At 46.4% G+C, this 27724-nt stretch overlaps 1 protein-coding gene across 8 annotated transcripts in view; it reads right to left on the bottom strand.

Annotated features, from left to right (window-relative positions):
* The window catches only part of Adck1 (aarF domain containing kinase 1), a 101194-nt gene that overhangs the window by 7495 nt on the left and 65975 nt on the right, over nt 1-27724 (bottom strand). For all 8 annotated transcript variants that reach the window (XM_019204340.2, XM_010645592.2, XM_033766786.1 and 5 more), the window contains 4 exons: nt 21393-21551; nt 14978-15094; nt 3628-3777; nt 2237-2434 (listed from right to left, as the gene is read on the bottom strand). In XM_019204340.2, the coding sequence (XP_019059885.1) occupies nt 2237-2434; nt 3628-3777; nt 14978-15094; nt 21393-21551 (624 nt within the window). The remainder of the gene's footprint in view (nt 1-2236; nt 2435-3627; nt 3778-14977; nt 15095-21392; nt 21552-27724) is intronic.

The following is a 27724-nucleotide window of genomic DNA, read 5'->3' as shown; positions in this document are numbered from 1 at the left end:
CTCCATCCAATCCTACAAAAACTTCTCTCAATCCAAACTCCAAAATACACCTGGGTCCACTTGCTTCTCTCTGTCTTTGTTCTACCAGCATGGACTGAGCCTCAGTCACCTTGGGACCCGGAAGCCTGCGCCAGCCTCCTAACTGATTGCCTCACTCACATCTGCCCTATTCAGGGGAACACGTAAAAATAGCAGTTGTGAGCATCTCTCTTCTCTTGTTTATAGGCTACAAGGGCTTTCCTTTGTACCAAGTGTTACAACTTAAATCTCATCCCCCAAAAGTCTCATGTATTTCAGGAGATAATTGGAACATGGGGGTGCTCTACTCATCACTGGATTAATCCATTGATGAGTTTATAGATGAATGTGCTATTAGGAGGCAGCCTGGTCAAAAAAGGTGAGTTATCAGGGATGTGGGTATATTCTTATCCCTGGATCATCCTCTCTCTTCTTTCTGGCTGCCATGAGGTGAGCAGCTTTCCCCCATCATGCCCTTCTGCCATGCCATTTCTGTCCTGGAGCCAGCTAATCATAGACTGAACTCTCTGAAACTGTGAGCCAAAATGAAACTCTCCTTAAATTGTGCACGTCAGGTATTTTGTCCCAGTGATAGGGAAGAGAGTAATACACTAAGAATAAATGCGAATTTCTTTTCATGACTTATAAGGTCCCGTGTGATTCTCTCTCTGATGAGACCTCCAAATTCTTCTCATCCCACCATCTTACTCACCACATTACAGACCATACCAAACTCTCCTTCCTCTAGGCCTTACAGTGCTGGAATACCTCCTTCAAGCTCTTCCTGAGGCTGGTGCCTTTCTTGTCCTCTACATCTCAACTCAAATGTCAATTCTTCATCAAGGTCTTCTCTGAACACAATCTCAACCCCTCATGCACAATGCCCTGTTTATTTCCTACATGGTACCCATCACCTGCAATTACCTCACTTACCTGTTTGTTCACTTGTTTACTGTCTGTCTCTCTCAACCAAAGCCTAAATTAAACAAAAGCCTTGTCTGTCTGTGAATCACAAGATCCTCGGCATCAAACCCAGAGCCCAGCAAAAACAAATGTTTGTGGGATAAATGAACTTCAAGAACTGTGGGTAGGCATTTTCCCTGCATTATCAGTAAAACAGAAATAATTGTCCCTGCCATCCGTATTTTACAAAAAAAGAGACTGTCTCTCCAATTCTGAGATGATGAGCTTTAAGGGTGCAGAGAACAGTGAGTGCCACCAAGCTTACTGGAAGATGATATCAATTTGTAGGAGAGTGGAGCCAAGAGATGGCAAGAAATGAATTTTGATATCATGTGAGATTTCAGATACTCCTAAAGCCACCAGCCACAAAGGAGCTTGCAGGCCAGGACCCCAAGCCCCAAAGGGGTGAAAAGAATACCCAAGATGAAAAGATGCTGGAACTAGGGCCCAGACTTTCTGATGGCACAAGGAAGACCCTGTAATGAGCAGGGACCTCAGCTGGACCTCAATTCTGTCCACCACTGAGATACAAGCCAGGGTGACTAGACCTGGAAACTGACATAGAAAATAGACAGAAGTCATTTCTATGAAGAATGGTGAAGGCCACTGGAAGGAAGCCCACCTGAGCTAGGAGGAGTAAATTAGCCCTGTGCACCTCTGTTAGGGGAGCCAAGGTGGGGATGAGGGAGGGAGAGGCTCCCAGGATCTTTCACCTAGCCAGACTCCACCAGGCTCCTATCAAGGTCCACAGAGAAAGGAGCAACTGATGGAGACAAAATAGCCAGCTTAAGTAAAAATCCTATAGGACAATGCAATGAGAGAAGCAAGGGCTTGCTCCATTAAGGAGCCTGAGAGGAGCCATGTAACAGGAGACAGTGCCAGGCAGGAGACAGCAGAAGTGCCACCAGAACAGTCCCTGATGTCTTGCAGAACCCCTAGAAGACAGCCTGAAGGAAGCCTGACATCTCATGTGTGCAGGTTGGAACTAAAGCCACAAAAGTCCACGTTATTATAGCTACCTGACTCTATTTCCACTCCAGGTTGGTAAGGCCTCGCGAGAACACAGTGGTGTATCTTCCCCTTTCCCTCCTCTACCCGCAGACACCAACTCTTCTCCCTCACAGCCCCAATTTTGCCCCTCCTCCCATATACACAGCCCACCAATCAAGAATCGCAGACCGTGAACTAGAAGCATCCACGGGTCATCCCTATCCCTTGCATTTGGATGGTGGCAGGGCTACAAGGGACTACTTACCTCAGCGGCGGTGACTGGGGCATGGCTGATGCCCCTGTTGACAGAGACCCACGACCGGGCTGTCAGCATGCAGGCAAACAAGGGGTAGAGCTCTCCGGCCCCCAGGCACTGGCTGTACATCTTCACCTTCTCCATGTCGGTCCAGATCAGAGACTGCCACAGGTGGCAGTAATCGAGGCGGAACGCTTCCGTGAGCACCTACAGCCACAACAGCAATGGCGGAAACTGAGCCTCATCTTCCCACCAAAGGCCTGAGCTCTGGCCGGTGCTGACTACCGCAAAGGGGGACAAGAAGGACGGTGGCTCCCCATGATGTCTGCTCTTTCCTCAAAGTCTGGCCATCCTTAAAGGCCCAAAGTCAATGTTACTACAGCCTGAATATCCCTCATTTGAAATGCTTGGGACCGGAAGTATTATGGATTTTGTTCAGATTTTAGAATATTTACATACACATAACATACCAAGGACATTTTAAGCCTAAACATGAAATTCATAACACAAAGGAAATTTCACCCAATATTTTTAATAATTTTCTGTACCACAATCTATGAAGCCCTCTTCTTCCCTGGTACAGACTATTTCTCTGGCCTCCCCCGAAGTTAGATGTGGCCTCTGCCAGAGCTACGACCTATCCAGTGTGGCAGAAGCCCCACTTCCCCTAAACTTTCCCACTCATGTGCCTGCAGGCCCTCTTTCCCTGCTGTTGGCTGATAGCACCATCACTTCCAGGGAGACCTGGGAAGCTGAGTCTGCAGGCTCCCCACACCCAGGACTGGCACAGGAGCAAGCAATGAAACTGCAGTTGGTAACAGGGCCCTGGGGGAAGAGAGCAGAAGACCACTGGGGAAACCTCCCAGGACCCTCTTCTTCATAGAATCAAGCTATGGGTCCCAGTTGGCAGGGAACTTCCTGGCTTCCAGGTGGGAGCTAAAGCTTGCTCCATCCTGAGTTCTCAAGGATCGACTCATGAGCTACCCAATGCTTACCAGTTCTCTGCCTCCTTTTCCACCACATATCATATGTTCACCGGGACTCCCCTCCTTCTTGGAAGTCCCAGCCTATGCCCAGGACAGCTCATTTCCCAGTTCAGGGCTGGCCTGTGGTTCCCTGGGAAGGCACAACATATACACAAGCACCTTTCCATCTACTCATTGCAATGGTCTGTAAAGGAGACTAAATCAATCTTGCTTTTGCAGAAGGAAGCTGAAGCTCAAAGATCTCTTAGGACAGTGACGTGCATGAAATGATAGTTTCTAGGGGAGGACAGAGCCCCCTCCAGCCCCAGCCACCCTGGGCATCCATTTCAGTTCCATGATGGATGGAGGAGTCTAGTGCGCTCTGAGCCCACACAGGGCCAGTCCCTGGGGCCAGGTGGAAAAGGCTTCTCCTACCTGGTAGAGTCCATGGTCCAACAGAATAATCTCTACTTTGCCTGTGCCGGGATGCTTCCGCACCAACACATTGCCCGGGTGGGGATCACAGTGCACAAAGCCATTGACAAAGATCATCTCACTGTACATCTTGCCCAGGTGGCGGGAGATCTGAAAAAGAATGGAAGCAGGTGGGGTTTCTGCTCCATTTATACCTATATAGGGGACTTCTTTCATGGTCCTCCAACTGGGTCCCTTCTAGGAGGAGACCAAAGGGACCCGATGGACCTGGAAAGCGGTGATGAAAGAGATGCCTTGAGATGATTTAGTTCCCACCTTTAAGATAGAAGCTAAGCTCTAATTCTTCCTTCTCCACTTTAGGTACTCATTAGAATCACCTTGAAGTTAGAAATGGTACCAGGCACCAGTATTTTCTTTCTTTTTCTTTCACCAGTATTTCTTTAAAGTTCATAGGGTGATTTCAATGCATGGTAAGGTAGGACAGTGGCTGCTCCTCCTTTTTCCAATGGTTGGACCTCTCTACTTCCCACACCCATCTCTCCATTCTTCCCCCTTTCTCTCTCCCTCCTCTCTTACCTACTCCTCCCCATTCTTTCCCAAAGCTGAGAACAGGTTTGGGGAGCTACCCCACCCATTCCTTCCCCAACGAACAGGGCTAGGATTGAGGATCAGGATTAGGTGATCCCACCACCACCCCTGTCGGCTCCAGGACAGCCCCAGGCAGCTTCAGAGTCAAGGCGCTTCTCCCCTCTCTCACTGCCTCCCCACCAGAGCCCAATGCTAATCTGATTTATGATGTCTGCACCGAAGAAATGACACTGGAGAGGCCATTTAAATCATCCTGTCACTGCTGCTTTCCCTGCCGAGGCAGCCTTCTTATCTCTACTCCCTTTTTTATTAAAGCTAAAAGCCTTTTCCCCACTAGGGAACAGCAGCAGAACAGAGCCAGACCTGGGCCCAAAGATGATCTGCCAATGGGCTTCCAGGAGACAAAGACACACGCAAGCAGAAAGCTGGTACCCCAGGACACTGGCCGCTCTTCTTTCCTTTCTGCTTGGTTGGACCCCATGGTCATTAACACACATATTCCAGCCAAATAAGAAGAGCTGAGAGTCATGAGGTGGGAAGCCCAGGATTAGGATCCTTCCTTAGCCTACAAACTCCTAAACAGGCAGGCTCTCCTTTCCTTCCTGGGCTCACCTGGCACTGTGCTGACACTCCAGCCACATTCACTCTTTCTCTTCCCCAGTAATCCCTGTGCTCTCCTGCTTCAGGGCCTTTGCACAAGAGGTTCCCATAGCCAAAGCGTTCTTGCCACTTCCTCAGTCGCTAGATTCAGGCCCTCCCTGTCCTCCCATCCTAGATCAGATCACCTGCCTAGAAAAGCCTCTCTAACCTCCCAAGCTAGAAGAGGTTCGCTCACCATACACTGTCATAGGTCTGTGCTTTCTTTCACGGCATTAGCAATAATTTGTGTGATTAATTGGTTAATGACTATCTAGCCCACTATCATAAATTCCCAAGACAGCAGGAACTAGCTCTGTTTGTTAAACAGCTTTATTGAGGTACAATTTATATACCATAGACTGGCTCTATTATGCATGCACTTGCTTTTAACAGAGCCAAACACATGAAAATAAGACTCTGCATTCAACATGAGGGAGTTCTCTGTGGTTTCCTGGGATTCTGTGGTTCCTACATCTAATGTTTGTCCTAACCCCATTATTCTTCTCTGAAACCCAATCAGTTAGAATTGGCACCAAATTAAATGATCGAGAATAGCCCTACCTTAGAAACAAAAGCTGATGTCCTTATTACCAGCTGTAAAGGGAGGTACAATTGTGACCCCTATTTTGCAGATGAGAAACTGAGACTCCTCAAGATTAACTTAATTATTCATGGCTGGGAAAAGCATAGCTGGAACTGAAAGAAGGTGTGACCCCACAGCCTTCTACATGGCTCACACCTACTTCTTCACTTTTCAATTGAGCTTTGTGACCTTAAGCAAGTTGCTTACAATCTCATCATCAGTCAAATGGAAACAACAGCAATGCTATTCTCAAGGGTAGCTATAGAGGTAAATCAGAACATTGCAGGGCTTGCAACCTGGTGACCTCCCCTAGGTGCCCCTGTGGTAGTTGGTACTGATTCCTCATAACACTTCTGGAAAGTGGGTAGATCCGGTTCACTGTACCTTTTAAGAGACAAAGACATTTGAGACACTATGCCCTGCTGCCACATCAGCACTCCAGTGCCTTAGGTGAAGCCCACCCTCTAGGACTTAATGTTACTCACATTACACACACACAGGGCTTTGTCACAGACCAAGTTCTCAGACAGGCTAAGAAGCTGACCATCCCAGCCCTACCACATTGCTTCCTGGGAAAGGGGGTCTCAGCCAGAGCTGGTCCTAGGTGAGCTAGCACGTCCCCACCTCTGTGCCACCAAGAACCCTTCTGTTCCATTCCTTGGAGTTCCTTGGAATCATACTTTAAAAGGTTGTATCTGCCAAACCAATTGCATTTATTAAGTAATCATTCATTTTTATTTGTCAAGGACGCATATAAGGTCCAATCAGGACTCCTGATCAGCCCAAGATAAGCAGCGCCGCCAGACTGAGCTGACAGAATTCCAGCCAAAAAGCAGAGAAATGACATTTCATTTAGTCTGGGCAGACCTGTCACAGGGAGATGTATGATCTCCCTTAAGCTTTCTGAAATAATGCTAATCGCTCTGGGCCCCTTTTTACTACATTAAAAGATGGTCCTTAAGGGTAGGGGACTGGGGGTGAAGCAGCTCTTGTCCATGAGGGCTGAGCTGCTTCAGTGGAGGGAGAGAAGGGTGCTGCCACTGCTGCCCACATACATAAGCAGAACCACCAGAGCAGTCTCCCCTTCCAACACCCCCATCCAGCAGCCCCTACTTGGGTATCTTTCCATTTGGGGTCTGCTCTCAATGTTTGTGTTAAACAGATGCCACCAGGATGGACAGATGTGGACGGCAAAGAAAAAAGCAGGAACTAGCCTAAGCCAACAGCTTGACGCTGGAGCCATCTTTCTTGGGCCACTTTGGACTTGAGTGGCATGGGGCTTAGGCACCTCTCTCTAAACTTAGAAAAACATGAATAGCATTATCATTGTCAAAGTGCTACTGTCATCAAGCTTATACAGATATAGAGTGGCCAGGTGTCGCAGATTCCTTAACTCACTACCAAGGGAGCAAGTAAGATGGTAGAACTGGTTCAAAGGGAATTTTAAGGAAGCAAGTATTTAGGGCTGTTTCAACAGAATAAGAGACTAAGATTCTGGATAAAACACAAGCTGGTTGTTGTCCTAGGAAGCATTTAAAATAGCCTAGCTCTGGGGTTATCTTTTCTACTGGACAGAAATCATTAGCATCTCTACTGGACAAGATCCACAAGTTGATGTATGACTTCAGTCTGGAGCCTTAATTAATTGTCAATAACAAAGTCAAACAAAAGTACATTTGCCTAGATATTAAAAAGTCAGGGACAGGAGGCACTGGCTGAACCATGACCAAGAAGGATTTTGAAAGGGCACACCGTACTCTTCTGGCCTTATTGCTAAGCTGTGGAATGATTTTTCATAACATATTTTCGAGTTGTGCTAGAGTCTCACTGCATATCAATCTGTCCCCAGAAGGGCAGGCAGCTCCCCTACCTGCACCCAGGCATTAAGGGTCCCAGGAGAAAATTCAAGGCCCCTGCTGGACACACAATCCTCTCACTCACCCCTTCCACATAATGTTGGCTACACGTTCCACTAAAGAACAGACAACTGTGTCCTTAATGCTGCCTCTGGCCCACTAACAATGACATCTGTACAAAGATAAGAAAAAATATCTTTGCTGAGTGGTCATGGCCAAGGTGCTATGCCAGGTACTCAACATGGATGGGTTGAATACTCATAGACATCATCTACAGGAAACAGGTAAGGAAGACATGGAAGGGGAAAGAGACTTCGTCCCCTGCTCATCAATTATGACCCCAGGAGCCAACCCAGGTGACCCCTCTGCAGAGAACAGTCACCCTGCCTCTCCACTCCCAGGAAGTTCCTTCAGGAGGCAGGCAGGGACTGCCCCCAAAATTTCTGAAGTCTCCCCCTCAATCCAGCAAGGTGCTCCATTTCGAGAAAAGACTCACTGCAGGAAATCCTGGACAGGTGGCTGGGCTGAGGGTGTCTCTCAGTGGCAAAGCACTTGCCTGGTATGCTCAAGGCCCCAGAGTCTATGCCCAGCATCATTAAAAAAAAAAAAAAAAAAAAATTTAAACACAAAAACAAGACCTGAACAGGTGGCTAACCAAACCACAGTGTTAAGTAACATCAGGGTGCCATGCCATTTAGAAAAAAAAGTTACTAAGTCTTTTAATTGTTCCTTGTAAAAAGAATGTGCCACTCACAAGTGATTTCAGTAATTACACAATGCTTTTATTCTCTAACAGTAGGAAAGGGGGAAAAAACCAAGACTCTATAAAAAGGCTTGGTAAAGAATTAATTTAGTAAATAATACTTAAGTCAAGGAGTTATTTTTGGATTTTTCTCAAGACTTGAATTGGCTGCAAGTACTTTAATTATTCTATAATTGCATGAATTAATTTATTCCCACCCCCAAGGGAAAGTCTATTTATGTTCCTGGGGGGCGTCTTGGAAGCAAGGCCAAGATCTCTGAAAGAAAAAGGAGGTTGACTAGAATATTAATAATCACACAAGTCAACCCATATTAAGTAGAAGGAGGTTTGTCATTCACACTTTTTTCGTCCCCTCCCAGTTTCTGCCCAGGACTCTGGACACAGACCAGACCACTGCATGGAGCACAGTACAATAAACTCTGCCTACCTCATCCCCAGGTACCACCACTAGGGCAGTGGCGGTGTACTGTTTAGAGCATTCAATGATAACAAAACCACACGCGTGCTATAGGCTCACCACCACACTGCTCTAGGGTATATAAACCACAGACCACCTGCTGCTACTCAGCACCAAGAACAAACTTACTGTTTTTTCCCCGGGTACTGAGGATCAAACTCAGGACCTTGCACTGAGTTAAATCCCTAGTCCCGGGACCAAACTTATTAATGGCTGGGTAGCGATCTTGAACAAGCGAATCCTGAGACAATGTCCTTGACCTCAAGGGTACTGAGAATCTGCTCAGCCATGTGTGGTGCTGGGAGAAGCCATGAGGAAGATAGTAGAGGTGCCAGACTAGTCCCAGGAACCTGGGGAGGTTAGCCCTGACCAACGCATCCCTAGATGGCCAATCAGGGTATCACAAGGCTAAGAAAGGCTCTTCAATTCTCATGTTACAGATGCTCCACAAGTCACCCTGGGCCCAGAAGAGGCAGGGGCCATGGCTATTGGAAGGTACAGGTAAAGGAGAAAAAGCTGCTGGTAGCTAGTATCTCTTGCCTTGGACTATGAGTTACTCCTGAGAAGGATTTTCATATCCTCCCACCTTAGTAGAATTGATATGAAAACTAGAAAGATGGGTTCTCCTCTCCCTGCTCTCCAGGGCTGGCAAATACTATCCTGGTGCCACTGCAGAGGGGCTGGAATCCTGGATAATTTAACTCCTCATGCATTGAATGTATACTGGGCCCAGCATGCACCAAGTGTTTTATGCTTCAATCATCAGACTGTCCTGTGGGCTACTTTCTGGTACCCAACTTGAAAAAGGAAATGGGGACATAAAAGGGTGAGTTTCTTCCCCAAAGCAACACAACTTACAAGCAGCAGACCCAGCACCATAACTCCACAGTGACACTGTTGCCACTCCCCACACCTCTGCTATGAGAAGATGAATCTCCAGGAAGCTGTCCTACCCACCTGGCCCCTCTATAACCAGGAGCTTCCAAGAAGTGATGGAGGGCAGACAACAGGAGGACATATTTTCTTTCTAGTAACTTCTTTTTTGAGGAGCGGGGAGTTGAGACAGGGTCTCACTATGTAGTTGAGACTGACCTGGAACTCACTATGCAGCCCAGGCTGGTCTCAAACTCACAGTGATCCTCCTGCCTCAGCCTACGGAGTGCTGGGATTACAGGAGTGTGCCACCACGCCTGGCTTCTAGTAACTTCTATAACCAGGAACTTCATACATCTGCAGGTACCAAAGAGCTAAAAAGACCCAGCAGGTATGAATGAGTAAAAATGAAAAAAACCCGTTCAACAGAGGTGGTGGTAGAAATAGAGAATCAAGGGGAAAGACAAAAACTTGGGCAGAGCTTTTATGCAGGTCAGCAGCACAGGCTGAACTGATGACTATTACTCAATCTCCAAGTCTTTGAACTCAGACAACTCACAGATGAACAAGACAGAAGGGAGCAAAGATTTTTGGAGAATCTATGGAGGAAGCTATGCCTCTGTGAACAATACCCTAATGAATTATGAATTATATATAACTTCTTTTCAGAGCCTTACAGCTTTACAAAGTTCACACCGTGGTCTTCAGAAGTAAGTAGTTATCCCTCCAACTAAGCAGATGAGCAGACAGCTACGTAACTCGCCCAAAGGCACCTAACCAGCGAATGGTAGGTCCCCTGACTTCAAGACCCTCTACCCTTCCTGCGCAGGACCCAGTCTCTAAGAAATCTCCTGCCACACATCATGGCAACCCTCCCTGGACCTACTCCCAGTGTGCAGACACAGGCACGTGTGCCCAGGAGGCCTGCAGTCATCTGTCCCTGCTGCCCCTATACCTCGTTCTATCACCTTTCTCTTGGCTAATTTCACGGCAATTAAATTGGGCCTTAGCCCAAGCAGGGTCTTAAACACACACTCACTGAAATCCAATTAACCTTCGATAAAGGTCCTGCAATCAATAGTGCTTCTATGGCTTGAGGAGGCTCCTTCCAACCTGGAAAAGCGGACTCCAGCACGACCTTTACTTTTAATGAGATCAGTGACAGCTGCTGTCACCAGCTCTTAAAGTGACTGGCAAATATGATCACCAGGTTGGGCCCTCAGTAATATCTGCTTCTGGGCTCAGAGACACAAACAAATGAGGGCTCTTGCAGGCTGCTGGCTTCCAAGGCCCATGCTCCGCCACAGGTGTGCACACCTGGCAGGGCTACCTCATGCCTGGAGGTACAAAGAGCAAGGTCCACTCTGACGGCTCACCTGGGTGTCCTGGGTGCCTGGCTTCATGACAGGATGAGGGATGGGGACAGAGGGTCTTGAGCTTCAGAGAATGTCTGAGCAACCTGGAGAGTCAAATGCAGATCCTCGCAACCCTCTACAACTCTTCCCACCCCAGATTCCTACTGCTAAGTTGGGGTGGCGCCCAGGAATCTGCAATGTTGAATAAACTCTGTGCTTCTGAAATAGATGGTTCATGAACCAGTCTCAGCATCCACAGAAGTGAAGATCACTGTTCTGTAAAATATTTCAATAGAAAGGACCCTTAGTTAGAGTCTATCTAATCCAACAGCTTCAATGAGAAACCGGGGACCAGAGAGGAGATTTGCCTGAGGTCACAAAGCACAGCACTGCAGGGATGGAGCTTGAACCAACACCTCTTACCTCCTAACCTGGTGTTTCCTCCTGAGTCTATCAGGAATTGGCTAGTCAGACTGATCTGCAGGTCCTCACAAGCTGAGGTGCTGCAGGGTGGTCAGTCTCTTCCCAGTGGAGTGGGGTTGACTCAACAAGGGGTCTCAGGGCTCTGGAGCCATTGACAGAGGTTCCTTCTAGAGCCACCTTCCAGGAGAATCATGGCTCATGGCAGACAAGATGCCACCAGCCGCAGCACCACCGGGAAGCACAGTAAGATTTTACCCCTTGCTCCTCCCCCTTGCACTTCCACTGCCCTCCCCCAGGAATGCTCACATCCAGGCCATGCTGTCCTCAGCGCAGAGTCACTCCAGGACTGGCTTGCTGAGTCCACTGGGCCTAGAGAGCCTATAGAACCTCTGAGGTCCATCTGAGCTTTTCTGGAATGTGGAGTCTTCCATCCTCAGCACCATTAGTCTTCTCCAAGGCCTGGGGCTTTGATGCCAGTTGGTAAGAGACATGATAGATTAATCTTTAGCCTATTCCTGGTCCACTCCCACCATTACTGGTGGTCAGCAATAGCAGAGTAAAACACATGGCCCATGGTTCTGCCTCAGCCTTCTGCAGAAGTCAGAATTTAATGACATCATCACTGAATACCAAAGACCTCCTCAAGTCATGTGCAGCCTAGAAGCTGGGGCAGGGGATTAAGAAATTAAGACATGGAGACTGGATAAAGAAGATGTGGTTTTTCTATAAAAGGGAATACTATTCAGCCATAAAGAATGAAAAATTAGAGTCATTCATAGGAAAATGGACACATATTGAGGATATACTCTTAAGTGAAATAAGTAAGTCACACATGTGTAAATACCAAATAGTTCCTCTGGTGTGAAAAACCATCATTGTACATAAGATACTAATGGTATAATTGACAATGTGAAATAGGAAGAAAAGGGCTAAAGGTGTAGGGAAAGTGGGAAGGGCAGGGGAAAGGAAATAAGGGACAAGAAAAAAATATGAGAAAATGACAATATGGAAATAAAGTGTTTGTAAATAGGGAAGGGAGGAGGGAGTGAAGGGAGGGCAGGGACAAGGGGAAAAAATGAGAACCAAGACCTGTCATGTAAAGGTACAGGATCCCAATGATGAATGTAACTGTACTGTATACCCAAAATGTACCAATAAACTCACTGAAGAAAAAAAAAAAAAGAAATTAAGACAGTGCCTTATTGCAAGAACAGCCCATAGACCAGTGGAACAGAACACACATTCCAAAGAAGACCCTGATCTGACTGACACCAGACCCAACACTGTAAGATTCCATTTATCATATTCAGTGATGGCTGAAAGCAGTTTATGGTGACAGAAGTGAGAACAGCAGTAGTTGCAGTGGCACCGGGGATACTGACTGGGAGGGAGCACGAGGAAGCTTCCTAGAAATTATTTGCATCTTTACCTGGATGGTGATGACACAGTCCATCCACATGAACACTTACCAAGTGTGCCCTTGAGACTGGTGACCTTTGGTATGTTACCCTCTCTCTCTGAGTCTCTGGTTCTTGGTCTGCAAAATGTACACTACAGCCCTCCCTCTGAAGGTTATCCGTACAGGGGGCCAGGTGCACAGGCTAAGGCAGCAGATGAGTGTTAATGATAAATGGAGGCAGAAGAAGAAACAATAGGGACACCAACAACAGCACTAAAAACAACAATGGTCCAGCTACGATACACCACACGACACACACTGTGCTGCTATTTCAGCATTAATTCAGGTAGTCCTTACAGCAACCCTTAGAGCTCCTTTCTTAAAAACAGAAAAATGTTTCTATGAACAAGATGAGAGGATCTTTGCCTTAAATTAGAAAGCAAGAGGTTTCGTTCAGATAGTGCTTTGGGTAGTGGCAAGTCGAGGCCTCCAGTCTCTCCTCATGAGTGGGCAGAGCCTCTGCTCCCCGCAAAAGAGGTGACCACCCAGCCCTGCCACCACATCCCTTCCACACATTTCAGCCAAAGACTCTGTCGCCTGCCCAGACCCCTGCCCTGTACCACCCCAGGAGCCAGGGGCAAGGAGAGAAGAGCCAGAAGCTCCAGTCGTTTACAGGGTGTGATGGTGCACACATGTAATCCACCACTCTGGGTGGCTAAGCAGGAGGACCTCAAGTTCATGCCCAGCGAGATCCTGTCTCAAAATGAAAACTTAGAAGGGCTTGGGATGCAGCTCAATGTGAAGGAATAAGAAGAAGAAAAGAAGTGGGAAAGAGGAAGAGGAGGATGGGAGAAAGAGGAGAGGAAGAGGAAGAATAAGAAAAAGAGTCAGAGGAAGGAACAGCCCGTTTGTTACTAGCAGAGTGACCACAAGAGATCTCTCTGAATTACTCCTTTTCTCATTCTGTCCCTCCAGAAAGCAGAACTTATGGAAGATAGCCTATGGGCGGAGGGGTTAGGGTGATCTCTGTGTCTTGGCAGCCACACCCCTCAAATAGGATTTTGGAGCTCCATGTCCTGAAGTGGGGGACAACAGCTTTACCTGAAGGTCTGAGCCAGCTGAGGCAGCGGCAGCCAGGCCTCACAGTTGCTCAACACACTTCACTGTAGCCCCTACTCTCACAGCCTAAGGGAGACTGCAGTCAGGGAGCCCTGGGTTCCAATCAATGGCAAAATACTTTCCCTCTCTGAGTCTCTGATTCTTTATCTTCCAAACAGAGACAGTATGAACTCCCTCTTGGGTTTATGATGGACAAAGGGTCTAACATGGGGAGTCAGGCAATCAAAAACACTAATGATAAAAGGAGACAAGCACAGAACAGGAGCCAACGGTAGTAATAATGAAGACAGTAACAAATCTAGCTACCCTTCTCCAGTACCAATCACACACCAGGCACTGCACCCAGCAAGCTGCATGACTAACTCACGCAGTCCTCACAGCCCCTCTCAGAGGCACATACCATCGTGGTCCCCATTTATAGAGCCATGAAGCCACCAGCAAGCCTCACAACCCCCACTCTTCCTGCAATGTCCCTGGCTTTCTCCCCTGGGCCACCTCCCCACTGGGAACCTGTGTACATCCTCATGTGTCACCTGGTGTGAGTGGGGCGGGGGGTGAGTAGGACCAAGCATTGGTCTCCAATGGGTCTAGGCCCTCCCATTCCTTCCCGCCCCAAGCAGAGTAGTAGAGCATGTCACTGCCTTGATCCGTCATGCCCAAACCCTCCAGTGACTCCCCAGAATCTCTGGGGTAACACCCATGGCCTCTGCCATCTGCATTTCCAGCATGCCTTAGGGAATCTGCCCCAGCTCTCCCCTTCCCCTTCTCTACCTAGGATGGGGCTGAACCAGCACGAGCTCCAGGATTGGGTCGGGCTCCCCTCTGAAACCCACACCTAGCCCCACAAGGTTTATAACAATGATAGTATTGTGGGGAAAGTACTTCATGGTGACCAGGAAACAGAAGATAAGGTACAAGGACCAAAGGGGAGGCAGTGGGAGACATAAACATCACACTTTCCCTTATTCTGCCAAGCAGACCCAGTTGGCTACTGGGGTATTCCTCCCTGCTGCTTGGCACCTTGTCCTGGGCAGTGAAAGGGAGAGAGGAGGGCAAAAGGGTCAGGGTCCAGGCCCCACTGTACCTGTAGCAACTCAGCTGTGTGAAACCCAGATGGGACAAAAAGGAAGACAGACAACGGTTCAGCCAGGCAAGAGAGGCCAGGAGGGCTGTGTCCCCAACCCCACTGTGTGTGGCTAGCTGTACAAGGTAACCTAGAAGGGTCATTCTTCAGACCCCAAGGCCCCACCCTGACAGTCCCGCGTCCTGCACACACAGTTCACGCCCCAGCTCACCTCATTGACATCGATCTTGTTCCTCTCCATGTAGTCCCTGTCATTGACTTGCCCGCCCTCCACAAACTCCATCAGCAGCACCCGCTTGGTGGACAACTCCCAGTAGATTCGGGGGACCTGGAACACGAAAGGGCCGGTCACTGCAGGAGAGGCTGGGGGTCAAGGGCCAGGACCACAGTGAGGCACAGCAATGGCAGGCCCTGCTTCCTCATGGAGGACTCAGGAAGATCAGACTCAGAGAGAAGGGTCCCAGCCCCACTTGCCCACTCCTGTAGAGACCCCTCCTGCTTGGGGGGCAGGAAGTGGCTTCCCCACCCCCTCGATTCTTTCCACACTGGGCCTTGGGAGAGAAGCATGAAGCAGCTCACCCGGGGCATTGGAGTAGAGAACTATCCCCTCTCCACCCTTATCAGGCCCTTGCAGGCTCACAAACACCCTCCGTGCCACCACAGCTTTCTCATCAGATGACAGAAGTGCTGTAGGTAATCTTTATTAGATGCTAGGTTCTGTCTCAGTTTCCTACAAGCCCCATGTGGACACAACGCTGGATCTCAACCTCATGTTTATTCCCACCCTTCCTCTTCACTGGAGATGAAAAAGAATGCTCTCCCTACTGGTCTCATGGTAGGTATGGTCATGCAATTCCATTCTGGCCTACAAATCTGAGTAGTTTGCTAGGGGATTCTGAGGAAGTTTTTATTTTCTTGATTCAAAAAGGGATTTCTAGAATGGAACTACTCTACTTCCTCCTCCTGCCTTAAAATGAATACAATTTCTGAAACGGCCACAGTAATCTTTCAACCATGAAGAAGAACCTAAGAAAATCAGACGACTAAAACGGAATCTACAGGCAGCTGCTACAAACCTTGCTGCTATGTGAGGAAAATAAATCTTTTGTTGTTGTTGTTGTTGTTGTTTTAGTCATCTGCAAACAACTGCAATACTAACTGATAAACTCTCTAACTCCCTCTGACTCCGAGAACATGAAAAGCCAACAAGAGAACAGATCCTCCAGGAGCAGGCAAGAGGTGTGAATATATCAAGGCTGTCATAAGGCCACCTGAGTGGGTGACAGCCATCAGGAACACTGCAGCCAGGCAGCTTTCCTCATGCTGTTTCCCCAAAATTTTGAAGGGCTTATTCCTCTTACAAGTAAAAAACAAGACCAGCTAATTCAAATGTTTTGGAGAATAAGATCTTCCGTCACCCTAATCCCCAAACTCTCCTACTTTCTGCAACCAATTCTGATGGCAACTTGCACTCAGCTCATTCACTTAACTCATTATGCCTCAGTTTCCCCACTGGCAAGAAGCATTGTTTCTGCTCTACTCGGGAAGGGGTGCTGAGGGTTAGTGGGGCTGCTACACACAAGCAAAGCCCTCTGGTTGGAACCTTGGCTCCAAGTGACTGACACCAAAGTGTTCTCTTGCTTTGCCGCTTCTTTTGAGTTTTGCCATTTGAAAATCTAGGCCAATAGAGAAATGTATGACTGTCAGTTCCTTTGAACTTAAAATGTAGGCTTGCTTGACATTTTTCAAAAAGCATCTTTTTAAAAATAAACCTAGAGTGGGCCTACTGATACATGCCTATAATCCCAACTACTCAGGAGACCGAGGCAGGAGGATACAAAGTTCAAGGCCAGCCTGGGCAACTTATTGAGAATATGTCTCAAAATGAAATAAAAAGGGCTGGGAGTGTAGCTCAGTGGTAAATCTCTTGCCTAGCATACGTGAGGCCTTGGGTTTGATCCCTAGTATTGCAAAATAAGCAAAAAAGGGTGTAAATTCACTATTTTTGTTCATGGTTTCTAAGTGAGAGGGATGTCATTTTGACTTAATTTCTTCCTTCTGTTTGGAAAACTAAGTGTGGGCATTGCGCCTGGGGCTTTGGAGACAGAAGGGTCCCTGGGCCCACATGAAGGGCACCAAGACAGCTACCATGGAAGAAGGACCCAAGGCGGCAGTGCTTGGGGCTGGCCAGGCAGGGCCAGTGTGCTGGGCCACCCTCTTCCATCCCTGCTCCCTCTGCTGTGACCAGTGCAGTCTGACCACAGACTGTGTCCTTTGCCTCTGTTGCTCAGGTCTGAAATGACAGAAATACCAAGTGTGGGGAATGGAAGAGCTCATCACGGGAGCTCAGGGAGAGCCATAGACAGTTATATCAGGGCTCTGACTGCCAAGTGCCCACGGCTCCTCACTCGGCCAGGAAGGTGACTTGCCGTGCTAATCATAGAATGGGCAGGAAGGTCTGGAGTGTGGGTAATGTTCACATCACCTGACACCCAGGCCTCACCTTCATCTCTCCCTCACCTTCATCTTCTGTCAAGGAACAGAAGGCTCAAAATGGAAAACTGACCCCCCCGCCGCAAACAAAGAAACCCACACAAATCCCTGGGAGGCAGTGTCACACCTGGCTTAGGACCTTGGGTCTATGTGCCTGCCGCAGAGCAGGAGCTGTACATGTGGGCTCTACCTGCACCCACACAGAGGCCAACGCTGACCTGAAGAAAGAGAAGATTCTGGAAAGTTCTTCCCAAGACTCTGGGACGCTTCCACCTCAGTGTGGCCTGACCTTATGCTACTCCTTTGTTCCTGTGCCTTGGCTTGTTCCCCTACAGCCAAAGCCCAGCAAGGCAGAGTGCAGACCCATTTCAGACTGACAGGAGGGGCTGCAACTCTGCCTCCCACAAGCTGTGTGACTATGAGTCAGTTTTATACCCCTCTGAGCCAGTTTTATAAGCCCCACTTCTCTTAGCAGAAGCAGTATAGTACCAGACACTTAGCAACTGCCATACAAACATCAGCTGCCCTCGTGGCTGCCACACAGTGAATCACAGGCATTGCGACCCACACCAGGGCTGATGGTGCCACAGATGGTTTGCCATAATTCATCTTTCCCATGAAGCTTCACAAAGGCAAAGGAGCACAGTGGTTTGAGACCAAGCCAGGGCGCCTCCTATCAAAGCTTGTTTCTGCCCCTTACTGAAATCTTGAGTAAAGGTGGACAAATGATTTGATCTCTCTGGGCCTGCTTCCCCATGAAGATATGAAGTTAAGCATGGCGCCATCCAGGCAAGCACAGTGTCACATGCCTGTAAGCCCAGCACTCTGGGAGGCTGAGACAGGAGAAATGCAAGTTTGAGCCCAGCTTGGGCAACTCAGCATTTCAGCAAAGCCTTGTCTCAAAATACAGCATGAGAAGTCCCTGGGTTCAATCCCTAGTCCCAGTGGGGAAGAAAAGGCACCTCCCTTGTGGGGCTGTTGAAAGAATTAAAGAGTAAATACATGTAGAGCATTTTAAGAGTATGTGACACAGTGAACGCATATCAAACTGTTAACTATTAATTATACATGAGTAGTTGTTAATCTTTAAGATTCTAGGAAACTATGATGCTTCTTCAAAAGCATCACATCCCTTGGGGTTTGTCCAAAGTTTCTGGATATCCAGGCTCCTCACCTCACAGGAAGAAACCCTGGAGTGACTCCGCCATGACACAGCCCACTCCCATGCCCACCGCCACAAACACTCCCCTCTCTGCCAGGCCTGAGCCCAGTGCTCAGTGGCTTCTCCCTTGCTGCCCCGTCGCCAGCTGTCTTCTTGACCGTTCCAGCCTGGCTGCCCCCACCTTCCTCCAGTCTCCTGGACACCTTATCTGCATTCAGTGCTTGTCTGAGGCGCAGAGATTTATAGCATGGGGCCGAGGTTATTAAACCCCACAGAAGCACTGGAAGACACCTCACACAATGAGAGGTAAACTCTTTGCTGAGGCGTAATTACGCACAGATGTTGTGATGGGGTGCCAGCGTGCAAAAGCAATCTATCTCCAGTTTTAAGAGCCGAACTGAGTTCACAGTGCAAAATTCGCTTCCTCCTTGTGGTGTGTTTAGGCAGAATTAATTACTCAGGAGCCGTTGTTCCACCATTGTCTTAGGAGCAGTTCTAGAGGCAACAGGTCAGATCGGTACATTAATTATTTACCCATTTGGCATACTCGTTTCACAAATTTGTGTCATTATTATTACATGTCTTGGTCTGGCCATTGGTAGCTGGCCCAGCCAGGGGACAATTTTGCCGTTTCCATGGAAACAGTGAAGGCGATGTTTCTGTTTGTCTGGCTCAGAGCTCTGGTTCTGAGGGGCACCCCTGCCGGGTAAAAGGCAGCAGAAAATCCTGAGATGAGCATGACACTTGGAGTCAGAAAATCTGGGTTGTAGCCTGAGCACCTCTACTCAAGGACTGTCGTCTGTAAAATGGGATGACAGCCACTGGAATGGTTTGCTGTCACAGTACTCACACCATGTCTAATGCCACCGTACCTGACAAAGAAAAAGCATGTAATAAATATTGTTGGCTCCTCTGTACAGTCCATACTTCCTAGAAGTCTAATTATTTCATCTTGGGAACCACAAAAACAAAGAACAGTGTCTGTCACATCGTGAAATAATCTCCACTACACCAACACATTTGTGTGTTCCTGCCCCATTAAATGGGAAGTCATCCAGGGAAAGGACCCACCCCCAGCTCCTAGCACAGCAACTGGCTCAGGAAACGCCCTGTAAATGTAGGATAAAGGAATGTAAGGAATGGGATATGCACACAGAAGCATATTTTGGGCCCCACAGCATTATGCTAACGAGCTCATATTTACTGTTTGTCTAAGAGAACCCAGTTTTCATTTAACTGGTAGTTTGAGCTTGAAGGGTAACAGAGCCTTCTCAGATCCCATCTGAACTTCTGGATTCACATGCACAAGGAAATCTAGACATTCATAACTACAACAGAGACCATCAAAACCCCAGGTGACCACAATGGAGCATGGAGATGGGCTAAACTTCACCTTCTACCAAAATCAGTGTGTCAAGACGCTGCGCTGATCATCACAGCTGTTCTTCCCATGAACCTGGCCTTGAGATTCCCAGGTGGCTAGTACAGAGACATCCTTCCTAATCTGGGTAGCAGAAGTAAAAGCAATACCTCTGTGTCTCGTGGTGTCTTCCAAGGCCACACAACACTGAAAACCAGAACAGAGCCTTTCGTATACTCCCAGCCAACCTCCTTTCCCACGAGAGGTCTACAAAATTGGGCACTCTGGAACTCACACATGGAGATCTCGAGGGTTCTATGAATTCCCTCCCATCTTCTCCTGGCCTCCTGAGTGATGAGAAAAAAACTCATCTCTTCTAGAGTTGAAAGCAAAGCTCTCTGGTAGAATCTCAGGAAGACTCTCCAACCTCTGCACCATCATAACAAAGGGAACCCCTGACAAATGGGTACAACCCCCCCCACAAGGATTTCATTCATTCCAATCCTTATTTGCCCCATGGGGACATCAACACAGTCCTCAAAGACCAGCTTTACTGTCAACTCTTCAGCAAAGCCTTCCCTGACTTGATGGGCCATGAATGGCTTCTGCATCCTCAGCCCCTTCACCTGCAATATCTCTCATGGGGCACCGAGAGCTGTGACTCTGTAATAGTTTATACTGTTCCCAAAGAAGTGCATCCTACTGCAGAGTGCAGTTCTGCTATGTTGTTTTAGAATTATACAATTTTGTTCTAGTGTGGCTGATATACAGTATTAGGGAACAGTATGATTCCACTGCAAATTTGGCAATGCATCTGCTCCTGTGCCCTATCACCCACTAGAAACACAGTGAACACAAAAAAACAGCAGCCAGATGAACACTTGCAAGGGAGCACACAAAACACACACACATTTCAAACACAACATCTGGTGTTATAGGTTCCTGGCCCATTTCAGATGACCCTCCTTTCACTAACTCAAAATATTAACTCACAAGATTTCAAGGTAAGGTGCCCGTGCATTGTAGTCTTATATATTTCTTAGCCATTTAACATATGTAACAGTGGCTACTGTTATTAATTCCTGTCTTCTTTTCTTTTCTGTGTCACAGATGTTTTTTGAGTGCTTCCCCCATGCCCATTTCCCCTATAATGTCTGCAGGTTCTGTTATGCAATTTTGCACACTATAATGATTTCTAGAAACACATGTTGTGTCACAGCAGAACAAACTGCACATTAAATGAGCTAAAGTAATATACATGTGCTTTAAACAGGACCGATGTACAGTAGTGCTAGGTATCACCATCATCACCATCACCGTGTGCTTCATGGAGACAGAGACCACAGCACACAGCCTCTCAGGTAGTGGTTGGTGCCTTGTGGTTGTAGATTACACAATAAAACATCTGTTCAATTGACTGACGGGTCAAAAATCACACTAGGCGTTTCTTTGGAAATTGCCTTGAAGGGCTTTAATATGTATTACCAGTAACAAACCACTCATCTTCAGTAAGAAAACGAAGGAAGGAGATGATCTATAAGAGAGATATTCACAGCATGAATCAATCCTCCCACCAGACCACCATGGCACCTAATGCCCACACCCTCCTACCTTTAGGAAGTCAAAGTGCTGGAGCATTTGGGCCACTTTCTCAGCATTCCTCCCTTCGTTGAGGAAGTCCAGCTCCAAAGGCAGGTTCTTCTTAGCTTCGTCCACCAGCCACATAAACTCAAACTCTGGGAATAGCTGCTTCACAGCCAAAACAAGCACCTGAAATCACCAAGTACCCCATCAGCTTGTTCACAGCATACACAAAGGAGCCTCCCTCCCCTCTTCCCGGGTCTTCTGCAGAGTAAGACTGGGTGAGGAAACTGCCCCTGGCTCTATCTCTGTCCAAGATATGTCAGCCCAGCAGCCACCAGCAGGGACCATGGCTCCCATTTGCTGGCTGCTCCCCACGGGACAAGCATCAGGGTGAGTATATTACTTACTATCTCACTTAAGCCTTACAACTCCAGGAGATGTACAGGTAACCCATCTCATCACCCTCATTTCATCACCCCAGGAAATTGGGGCTCTGGTAGTTTGTGTGATTTCCTAAATTTGCCCAGCAAGTAAATATGGAGCCAGAATTCCACTTTGGCCTACCCAACTCCAAAACCCTTGTTCTTAAGCAATTCGCCACACTGTGCTATTGCTGCTCCCAGGTTTATTCTTCAAAATCCCATCTGCAAAGCACTTAGAGGTGCTTTACCTATAGCTGTCATTTCTTTTTATTCATTAAGCTAAGTGGTTAGTACTTGAGTGTTCATAATATAGGTTGAGCATCACTGATTTAAAAATCTGAAATCCAAAATGCTCCAAAACCCAAAATTTTGAGTGCTGACATGATACCTCACGAAAATTCCATGCCTGACTTCACGTGACAGGTCACAGTCAAAATACAGGCACACTAAAAATACCGTGTAAAACGACTGTCAAGCTCTGTGTGCAAGGTGAAGGAGAAACACAAATGAATTTTGTATGAGTCCCAGACACCAGATCTATCATTATGTGTATGTATTTCCAGATATGAAAAATCAGAAACACCTCTGATCCCAGGCATTTAGGGTCATATGGTCTGAAGTATACCTGTATCTTCTATATTTCCTATAAAACATATTTTGTAACAAAAATTAAATGGGAATAAGGGAACAAACAGGCTGGACAGCAGGAGAGAGATAAGAGATAAGGGATTTGACAATCCGGATAAAAAGCTTGAGTGTTTGGCAATTTGGGCCAACTATGGAATCTTGAGTGATGGCATGAAGGAAATGGAGATTTAGAAGATATATCTGGCACCAAGATGTCAGTTTAATGACACCTTAATTAAACATTCAGGCCAGAGAACAAGAGCCCAGTGATGGGTGCAGTGCATACTCCACCCCGCCTGGACAGGGACTCAGCTTGAAGGCTCCCCATGACCAGAGCCCTCAAGGTGTGAGGGTTTCATAAATTCACAGATAATGGCTCTGTGGAGAGTGAGCAAGGGTGCTACCAGCAATGCAGGAGGTGCTCTAGAATTCAGGAGGGAAACACAGAAGGCATCCCTCCTGCTCTCCTCTTGGCATTCAAAGCCATGCCTGGAAAGAACCACTGACTGATCACCCCAGTGATTATCAGTATAGACTGCAGGCTAAGTTCTTCAAGAATATCCATCTCTACCCTTGGGTACAGCAGATGGCAATCAGCAAGAACTAGAACATCATGGGCTTGTTGGTAGCAGATGACCATGCCCTTCAGTCTTCCTGGATGGATTTCCTGAGCCACAGCTAAGAGTCTTGTCTATGCCTCTGTTTGCATTGGACTCGAATATCATGCACATTGGGTCAGGCATACGTGATACAAGAAATGCAAAGCTATTAACTACAAAGCATTTACAGCTCTGTTTTTAAACTCTATGTCCTAGGTGATGTATCAGACACTATTCTAAAAGAATCATCACACAGGGTTATTATGGTCAATTTCTAACAAAACCCTTTTTAATTACATTAGGCTGTAGTCTAATTTCTTTTCACTCTTGTCTAGTCTCTCATGGGCTAGACCTGTGACCTTATACCAACTGATTTCATTTGTTTTGTTTCTGTTGTGTCACATGAAACAAGAAGAGAGAGGTGGCAACACAGAGGCCAGGACCACAGGTGTCAGACACAGGGACCCAGACACAGCAGCCTCCAGGGGTTGCATCTCATCATGTGTCCCCAGATTGCCCTCAGTTGCCACCACAGTGGAGGCAGAGCAGGCCCACAGGAAACAAGTGACTTCCCCAAATGGAGCCAAAGGCATGCAGGTCATCAAAGGTCCTGGAATTCCACTCCCCAAGCACTGAGTTCAGTCAAGAAAAGCGCTATGGAATTTTGTTCCAGTCTAATTTCCAGAGGGCCTGGCTGAGCAAGGGCAGGACAGGAGCCATGGTGAGATTTCCTTTTTCAATCAATACTGACAGATTACCTGCAGGCAGCTGCCTTGGGCTAAACAGGGACGTACACAGGGAGCTACCTACAGCACAGAGAGGTCTACACCTTGGGGGAAGCTTCATAATTTATTGTATGGTCACTATATTTGTGAAATTTTAAATTATCATTAATATCCAAATAGCACTGAAAGGTACTTCAAAGATTTTTTTTCTGTTACTAATCAATTATATAATTAGTCATTATCAATAGTATTAGTTATTATTAATATCTCATGCCATTAATCATTAAAGCAGTCATGGAGTTTATGGACTAACATTAATTGCTAATAACTGACTAGTAAATTAATGCATGATCCAATAAACTCCACAGACCTCAAAGCTAGTTTCTGAAGCATTCTGCAGGTGGTGAGTCACTCTCTTGGTTATAATAGTCCTCCCACTTTTTTTCTTGTACTAGGGATGGAACCCAGGACCTTCACACTAAGCTAATCCTAGCTTTTTTTAAATTTTGAGACAAGGTCTTGCTAAGTCACTAAGTTGCCCAGGCTGGGCTTGAACTTATGATCTTCATGTTTTGGCCTCCCAGACTGCTAGGATTACAGGTATGCACCATCACGCCAGGCTACCAATGTCCGCTCTTATCCAAGGAGGGTATGTTTCAAGACTCCCACTGGATGCCTAAAACTGCTGACGACACCAAGCCCTATATATAATATGTCTTTTCCTATACATACAGATCTATAATTTATATATGTGAGACACACTGAGATTAACAAAAATAAGTAGAATATCCTGTAATTAAAGTTATCTAAATGTAATCCCTTTCTCTCTCAAAATATCTTACTGGTATTTGTACCTACTATGGCTGACTATGGATAAATAAGACTGCAGATAACTGAAACCATGGATAAGGGAGCCTCCTGTCCTGAACAAAAGGCTGGCTTCAGTAGAAGTCAGTGGATCTTGATAGTAGATCACCACCTCTCATTGAAAATCTGCCAACTTGAAAATCTGATGCCAGCCATGAAGCCCAGAAAATGTACAAACTCATAGTTTTGCACCTAACTCTGGAGGTTCACCAACTCCCTGACATTCACTAGGTGGGGCGGGAAGTCAAGTTACAAGTCATCTGGTCCAAAAGCTTTGGGCTACTGCTGCTTTAGACTTTTCTTGGCTGAAAGTAAAATAATACTCCTTAGCAAAGTTTTTGTAAGTAGCAAGGGGAAAAAGGGCTGAAGGGAGGGCAGAGAAATTGGGGGAGAAAGAAAAATCAAGATATATTATGTATAGGTACAAATTCCCTATGATGAATATAATCATTATGTATATCAAAAGTATACCAATAAAATTAATTTCTAAAAACTTCATAGGTTCACCTTCTGTTCTCATTCTCTTCCTTTCTTAAGAGCCTGCCCCAAGTAGACTCATTTTGGTTTCTTTTGTACAACAGATGCAATCAACTAAAATAAAACAGGTGTTGTCAGCAATTTGCCTTTTTAAATTTTCTCCTGTATCTTTTCCACAAAATTCTTCCAACAGCCATTGTTTTCATCAACGCCTAGCTCATACTCAACACACCACAGATGTTTATTGGACACTCACAGGTATGAGTAAGAGGACAAATAATAGTTCAAGGGGTTTGTTTCCTCCTCTGAAACAACTATATGCTCACATGTGTGCTACTGGCATAGACTGAGGTTTTATTCTTGAGATTTTGGTGGAAAAGAGGGATCACCTCTGAATTTTGGGGAACCAGAGTTTCAAAATAACTGAGAACTTTACACTAAATCTGGAAACTTATGAGTCAATCAAGGTATATTCAATAATTAACACTTCCTTCAAGCTAAAGTAATGAAACCGTCTTCCTATAGAACAACTGGATCACAGTAAGAAAAAAAATCAATTGTGAGCCACACAAAAACACATCAAAAAAATGAAGAGTCACGAAGAATCTTGAAAACTAGTGCTCATAATTTATAACTGCAAAAAAAAAAATAGAAATTAACATTATTTAGTTCCTGTATATATCAGGTGCTGCGCAATGAGGCATTTTATATACATACACTCATCTCACCTTTTTCTTGCCCATTTCACGGAGAAGGAAGTAGGCTCCTCGAGGTTAAAGCACATACAGTACCATAGTTTGGAACTGTCAAGCAGTATCTGGAGCTGGGTTTTTCTTGTTCTTTATGCAGCCCTACCTCATGCAACACAATGCAGGATAATACAACTGGAAGCTAAGATAAGGCAGACAGAGAGCTTTGCAAATTGTAAAATGCAACTGAAATGTAAGTTACTGTTATCAAATTATTATACACTATAAAAAAAATAATGTTCTATGGAAGAGCAGCACATAAATAGAATGTCTGCACCAATCCAAACTAGTAAAAAATGGATGTTCGACAAGGATCAAAAATCAATTCAGAGTTATGTAAATAGCTTGCCATTCATGGGGTTCATCTTTGTTCTGATAAGTTATTAAAGTGCACGCTTTTTAGAAAACAGAATTACAGGGTAAAGAGAAGTTTTCATGGGATGGCTTACATCTCTGCATATTTTGCATACATATATATTTTTTTAAATCAGCCGTTGAATTCTGTGCCAACACAGACATTACCTAGCCACCCACTGTTCAATCAACACATTTAGAAAAGAAACAAGATGACAGACAGTATGCACTGAATGCTGCTCCAAAAAAGACAGTAACATAAGTCACAGGTCTTTATTTTTAGAGAACCTTGGGATGGGATGGACAACACAAAGCAGTATAACAGATTATGGCACTCAGGCCAACAAGTTCTACCCCAACATACAACAGAGCCTTGGCAATCAGTGGGACATGGAAAGCTTCGAACTTGTCCATGAGTTAGAGTCCTTGGGGCCTGGCAGAGCAAGGGGCGTCACCTCATGGAAGGGGAGACATAGCTAGGAGGGATACAGGGTCGTGCAAAAGGCCTGGGGACTACAGCCTCATCACCAGCTCACAGACCATCCTAGTCCCTCCATCCTGCTCTCACACAGGGAGAACAGAATGAGATACGGCCTGCAGAACTGCCCACCACTGTGGGCAGAAGAGAAATGCTGCAAAGCCAGCCCACCAGCAGATGGACGGCCTGTGCCTCGTCACTTCACCCCTTCCTGCTGAATCATTGTTCCAATCTCTAGGCCCAATTAGTCTGGCTCCGGACAGCCACTCAGATCAATAAGAGGCACTGGCTGTGCATCTAGAAGTAGAGTTGTCCCAACTACTAAAGGGACAGTATCAGGTGATAATGACAAAGCTGAAAACATTCGCAGCTGTGTCTTTCTCTTTTGTGCAAAGTCACCAACATCGACAGATTCATCAAATGCCGTGTACTTAAGAGTTTGCTTCCATTTCTCTGCTATCCAGTCAACAGTCTATCGCAAAGACTGCCCCTTCCCCAAGAGCAGTCCCTGGTTCCCAGGAGCACAAACACCAGCACATACTCCGAGGTCCCAACCCAACAGCCATCACCCGCCCCTGCCTGGGCATCAGGACTCCAGTTCTGTACCTCCTTCATGATCTCAGGGGAGGTCTTAGCCTGGGAAGGTGATTCAAAATTGGCCAAAGCCAAATCAAGGTGGTCTCACTGCCCTTGCCAAGGCAGGTAAAGCACAGGCATTTCTTCCAGCCAAGGAGAAATGAAGGAAATTCCTTTCTGATAAGGAGTATGTGGGGGAAATAAACCCTCTTTGGCATCTGGATGCCACTAAGAGCTGCAGTTGTATTGGGCCATGAAGGGTACTAACCTAGGAGGACAAGCCAGGGAGATGAGATGGCAGAGATGCAAATGCAAAGAACCTGGATCCCTACAAACCACAATAAGATGCTGGATTCGCCAACCTTGAAACAGCTCCTGCAACTTTCAAATGTCTTTACATGTGAGCGACTATGGATTATTATTTTCTACACTACTTTTAGTTAGATTTGCTGATTTTTTTTTTTTTTTTTTTTTTTTTTTTTTTT

This window comes from Fukomys damarensis, unplaced genomic scaffold, assembly GCF_012274545.1.
Source record: "Fukomys damarensis isolate Sample0158 unplaced genomic scaffold, DMR_v1.0_HiC HiC_scaffold_21, whole genome shotgun sequence".
Lineage (NCBI taxonomy): Eukaryota > Metazoa > Chordata > Mammalia > Rodentia > Bathyergidae > Fukomys > Fukomys damarensis.
The sequence above is the reverse complement of the archived record's forward strand: the minus strand, read 5'-3'. Positions and strand labels throughout refer to the sequence as shown.